This window comes from Tiliqua scincoides, chromosome 8 (assembly GCF_035046505.1).
Source record: "Tiliqua scincoides isolate rTilSci1 chromosome 8, rTilSci1.hap2, whole genome shotgun sequence".
NCBI classification, from domain to species: Eukaryota; Metazoa; Chordata; class Lepidosauria; order Squamata; family Scincidae; genus Tiliqua; species Tiliqua scincoides.
In genome coordinates, this window is record NC_089828.1 from 2,079,011 (window position 1) to 2,085,010 (window position 6,000).

The window sequence follows — 6,000 nt, forward strand, 5'->3', positions numbered from 1 at the left end:
TGTCCAATTCTGGGCACCTCACTTTAGGAAAGATGCAGCCAAACTGGAGCAGGTTCAGAGAAGAGCGATGAGGATGATCAGAGCCCTGGAGAACAAGCCCTACAAGGAAAGGCTGAGGGAACTTGGTATGTTCAGCCTGGAGAAGAGAAGGCTGAGAAGGGCATATGATAGCGCTCTTCAAATACTTGAAGGGCTGTCATATGGAAGAAAGGACAAATTTGTTCTTAACTGCCTCTGAAAGTAGAACTAGACCCAACAGGTACAAACTGCAAGAGAAGAGATTCCAATTGGACATCAGGGAAAAATTCCTGATGATGAGGGTGGTTCAGTAGTGAAACAGATTGCCAAAGGAGCTGGTGAATTCTCCCTCACTTGAAATCTTCAGGCAGAGGCTCGACAAGCACCTGCTGGAGATGTTCTAGGGGGATTTCCTGCTACAGGCAGTGGGTTGGACTAGATGACCTTTTAGGTCCCTTCCAACTCTAGGATTCTGTAATTTGTTCTATGCCTATTCCACTAGCACACACTGTCGCAAAAGCACCATAAAGCAGTTTGTGGCAGTGTTAGTAACTGGTGTGCTCGGGGAAGGTCCAGAGCCTTCTGGTGTGCACTGGTGAAGCAAAGGAGTACCAGGTACCAGGTAAAGGGCAGGGGTGGAACAGGGTAGGACAAGAATGGGGTGGGTGAGCAGATCAGACCCAGGAGTGTGGTGGGATTGGTGGCCCTGGTGCATGCTGTATCCTGCCTCCCTTCCTGGACCAATCCACTTGCATGGATCAGCATAGACTTGCACCAGCAATACAGCTGGCGTAGGTCTGAATTGACCCATAGTGGCTGCTGGGGTTTACCAAGGGGCAAGGGGCAAATGTCCCCTTACCCTGGGAAGACCTTCAGCACCCTAAATTCCCCATGGGATACAGCATAGCACTTGCTGGAACAGCTGCGTCACTGCACAGGAATTTAGTAAGGATTGAGCTGATAATCGTGTTCTAAGGATGTTTATGAAGAGCAGCCAAGCATCCTACATTAGCCCTACTACAGTCTAGAAACAGGGAGACCACTTGAGATGGTGTTCATGCAGACTGAGCCTTACTTGAAAACCACTTGATGAGTCAGTGACTAAGGTAGGCTTTGAACTCCTGTTTCCTAAGCTTAGTGAGTCTGTCCACTTGACCACGGCAGATTCTCTTACAGTTCTAACGACCAATGTTTCGTGTTGCCCTGTGCTGTTTACGCAGGTTGGAGGACACACCATGCTCCCCATCCGCTGGATGCCTCCGGAAAGCATCATGTACCGGAAATTCACAACAGATAGCGATGTCTGGAGTTTCGGGGTGATCCTCTGGGAGATCTTCACGTACGGGAAGCAGCCCTGGTTCCAGCTCTCCAACACAGAGGTAACAGACCTACAGGAGTTAGCAGAAGTAACGACACGGCGTGGCAAGAGATAGGCACAGTTCGGTGTGGGAGATGCTACAATAGCAAAGGTTGCACCCCTCAGCCTAAATATGTAGACACTGAAAGCTCTGGAAGTACATTTGTAGAGGTTGAACAGACACAAGCAGACGCAAGATCACAGTGCCATCTCTGAAGCAGCAACAGTCCCTAAGCAGCAGCTATACTACTTGAAGCTCCAAGACGCCTGTAGTCCAGCTGGCATTAAAACCTTAAAACTGCTTGCCTCTTTATCTGGCCAAAGCAATCTGGTATAAGGATTCATTAGTGGTCTTGGGCATGTGCTCTGGCATGGAAAAGGTAGGGTATAAGGCCCCAGTCCTATCCAATTTTCCACTGCTGGTACAGCTGTACCAATGCGCTGCATCCTGTGGTGGGGAGGTAGTCACAGAGACCACCTCAAGATAAGGGAATGTTTGTTCTCTTGCCTCTGGGCTGCATTGCGGTTGCATCAGTGCTGGAAAGTTGGATAGAATTGGGCCCTAAAACTTTTAAACAAACAAACAAATGTAGTGGTATTCAATCTTTCCCCCCTTCTATTGTGATCTATTGGATCACTATTTTGATCCGTGCTGGAGTGTTTCATGGCCCAATTCTATCTTCTCTGGCCATTGTTGGCACAGCTCTTCTGCAGGTACTGACTGCTGTAAAGTAGGCAGCGCCAGTCATAAAATTCCTCAGAGTCAAGGAGCAATTGCCAAATCCACTTGACATTTTGCTGCTGGTAAAATTTCAGTCTCAAGTGCGCCCATAATGTAAACAGGAAGCACATGACCCTGGATCAGGGGTGCCCAAACCCCAGCCCGGGGGCCACTTGCAGCCCTTGGGGGCTCCCAATCAGGCCCTCGGGGAGCCCCCAGTCTCCAATAAGCCTCTGGCCCTCCAGAGACTTGCTGGAGCCCATGCAACTGCTTTCAGCATGAGGACAACTGTTCAACCTCTCTCCTGAACTGTGGGACAAGGGCTCCCTCCACTACTTGCTGTTTCACATTAGTGATGCAGCAGTGGCAGTGAAGGAAAGGCTGGCCTTGCTTTATGCCAGGCCTTTTATAGGCCATCAGCTATTGCAAGACCTTCATTCATTCATATAAGTTCCATCTCTAATGAATTCATTTATGTAAATTTATTCAAATTTTAAATGTAAATTAATTCTTTTTTCCCAGCCCCTGACACATTGTCTGAGAGATGATGTGGCCCTCCTGCCAAAATGTTTGGACACCCCTGCCCTGGACTATCAGGCCCGTACAGCTGCACTTCCTGTAGGAATGGAACCCTGGATATGCTACCCAATGGCCGAATTGGAGCCCTCTATTGGCTCTGGCTTCAGACATGATGCTGCCACCATAGTTCTTGATTTTATGGTGATGTAGCCATGTTTGCATGCCTTGAGTTTTGTCAACCCCTTTTAGCAGCTCTTCCTCATCTTTCTAGGCTCCTCCACTATGTATATGCAAACATTGGAGTGATAACTATCTGTTTGGATGTGGGGCAGTCCCCATCACTATTCATAAGCGATAAGCCACAGCCCGCCCGCCCCTTGCTGGGTTCTGCTTCCTTCACAGTGCTGTTTGAGATCTGTGTTTATCTCCAGCATGTGTCAGGTCACTGGGATGCCACTGTGATGCTGCTCATCGGCTTCAGGTGGTGGGGAGCAATAAAGCTGGTTGACAAATCCATCCCCCTTTCTTCCCCACTGTTAAGCCTGTCTTCTCTGTAGATCAGGATTCAGGCAACTGTGTGTCTGACAGAGGGCAGTGGGGGGGGGGGATATTTCCCCCAGGCATCACTCTGAAGACACCACTCCAAGCAACTCAGTTTTTCTTTCCTTGGTTTCAATAGCCAGGCATAGAGTGAGGTGTGGACAGCTTTGGGCTATTGGGTTTGCGGCTTTCATGTGTGGTTGTTGTTTGCTGTCTTCACAATGTGAGTTTGATTCAAGGGAAAGTGTTCTTTTTGCTGTTTCCGTTTCTGAGAATGAGGCCAATTAACCTTGGAATGAGAGACCAAGCAGGGGCAATGCCCTGGCATCAATGTTGCATGTGGTTGTTCCGAGTTTGCTTTTGTTCCCTCTGTGGAAAGGATGTGTTCTGAATGTCACCGCACAATGGCCCACGGAGCAAACAGTGTGATCCTTGATAATGTATGTGGTTCTGTAGAGAGACACAGCAGTACCCATCACATTCTTGGAACAGTCTGCTCACTTTTCCGTGCAGCAATTCCAGTAGGGGTTCACTTATTGTCAAACATCCCTACACCAAATGCTCACCCCTTCTCTGACAGGAAGTGTGAATTATGTAATTGTAAAGGGAGAAACTTTCATAAGAAGAGCCTCACTGGATCAGGCCAAGGGCCCATCTAGTCCAGTTTCCTGTATCTCACAGCAGTCCACCAGATGCCTCACAGCCCAATCCTATCCAGGCTTTCCTGGGAACAAGCCCCATTGACTCTAACGGGACTTATTTCTGAGTAGACATGCATAGGATTGGGGTCTCAGGGAGCACACAAGACAACAACACACCTGCATCCTGGTGCCCTCCCTTGCATTTAGCATTCTGAGGTAGCCTACTTCTAAAACCAGGAGGTTACACCTTCATGGCCACTAACCTGTGGTGGACTTTTCCTCCAGAAATCTGTCCAATCCCCTTTTAAAGGCCTCTAGGCTAGATGCCATCACCATATCCTGTGGCAAGGAGTTCCACAGATTAATTACACACTGGATAAAGAAGTATTTTCTTCTATCTGTTCTAACTCTCCTGCCACTCAATTTTAGCCGCCTTGGGTCCCTTTTAGGGAGAAGGGCGGGATACAAATAAAGTTGTTTATTATTATTATTATTATTATTATTATTATTATTATTATTATTATTATTATTATAGTGGATGTGCCCAGGTTCTGGTGTTATGTGAAAAGGAAAAGAGCATCCCTCTATCCACTCTATCCATCCCATGCATTATTTTATACATCTCATGCTAGTGAGATATTAAATATTAAAGGGATATTTAAAGGGACATACACAAGATTCACCCTCCTCTGTTATGTATTCCAGGTCATTGAGTGCATCACCCAAGGCCGGGTCTTGGAGAGACCGCGGGTCTGCCCCAAGGAAGTTTACGATATCATGTTGGGCTGCTGGCAGAGGGAACCTCAGCAACGGCTGAACATCAAGGAAATCTACAAGATCCTCCATGCTTTAGGCAAAGCCACACCAATCTACCTGGACATCCTTGGCTAGCAGTGGCCACTTTTCCGGAAGTTGTTGCTCTGTCCTCCTTCTCCCCTCCCTACCTCTCCCTTGACCTCAAGCCGACATATTCATATAAACTCAAGTGCCTGCTATACATACAACACTGAGAAGAGAAAAAAAAAGACAAGACAATTAAAAATAAATAGAAAGGCCCCAACAACCAACCTGTAAGGCGGTTTGGCTTATATATATGTAGAGTTAATATATATAGACAGGAATCCCTTCTACATCAGGAGCTGCTGGTAACAGAAAATGTAAAACAGTGCAAGCAGAAAAGAGACAACAGGGAGGGAGGGAGAAACCCCTATAGTATTAAAACAAAACTGCAAAAACAAAACCTTAAACTCAAGGTGTGGAACTGGTGTACCCAACTGTGCTTTGTTGTTTCCAGCTGTTAGGAGAGCTCAGCCCACCTGGGAATGCTAAGAGAGGATCCCACAAGAGAAGTGACAGCTGGAGAGACTGTGCCTGACCTGTAGCTGCCATTTGTGATCCAGTCCCCTGGCGAAGAACTGGCAAGGAGCTGGCTCTGATCCAGGGCGATGCCCCTTATAGGAATTTCCTTTTAGTGATACTGCCGGACTCCCAACTGTTTTGTCTCCCACTGTCAACATTTCAGGACAAATGCCGTCTTGAATCAGGCCCACCCCAAATTTGCTGATTCTTGCAAAGGTAAAGACTCTACAGTTCTCGAACCTGCACAGGTCGAAAAGGATCGTATCACCTACGGGTAAAATGAACAACACCTGAAAACATCCACTGGACTGAAAATATCCACTGGACTAGCAACCACGGTGATGGCATTTTTCTGACCTCCCAATTGCAGTGTTTTCATCGGAGTCCTGGGAATGGTGCTGAGGACCAGATCAGTTGTCTATGAGAGCCATACAGGGAAACGTCCTATGAGGAAGAGACCCTTGGTGCAAAACCCTGGATAATTGCCACAGGAATTACTCTCCATCTGTACAGAGATTCCGCATTGACAACCGTAACCTCGAAGGAGCCGTTGGTCCCAAACAGGGTGGCTTGGAAGCCATGATCTCAAAGGAGGCGGTCAGAGGAGAAAGGAAACCAACCTTCATACACACACAGGCCAAAATTTGTCCCTTTTCTTATTGCCGCTCGTGATAATTTCTACCGCACCTTTTTTTTCTGCGTGCGAAGTACTTTACAAATCCTTCACTTGTCCAGTGTCCTTAGAATCATCTGCTTAGGTAAACATCTGTCCTATTTTACACACACTGAAGACCTGAGACCGAGAGAAAGAGCGAGTGACTCGCCCACACAGTGAGTCCATGGCG

General features: G+C 47.4%; 1 protein-coding gene across 3 annotated transcripts in view; it reads left to right on the top strand.

Moving 5' to 3' along the window:
- The window catches only part of NTRK3 (neurotrophic receptor tyrosine kinase 3), a 449,707-nt gene extending 445,020 nt beyond the window's left edge, over positions 1-4,687 (top strand). For all 3 annotated transcript variants that reach the window (XM_066634740.1, XM_066634739.1, XM_066634741.1), the window contains 2 exons: positions 1,239-1,397; positions 4,502-4,687. In XM_066634740.1, coding sequence (XP_066490837.1) covers positions 1,239-1,397; positions 4,502-4,687 — 345 coding nt within the window. The remainder of the gene's footprint in view (positions 1-1,238; positions 1,398-4,501) is intronic.
- Positions 4,688-6,000: the final 1,313 nt, after the last annotated feature.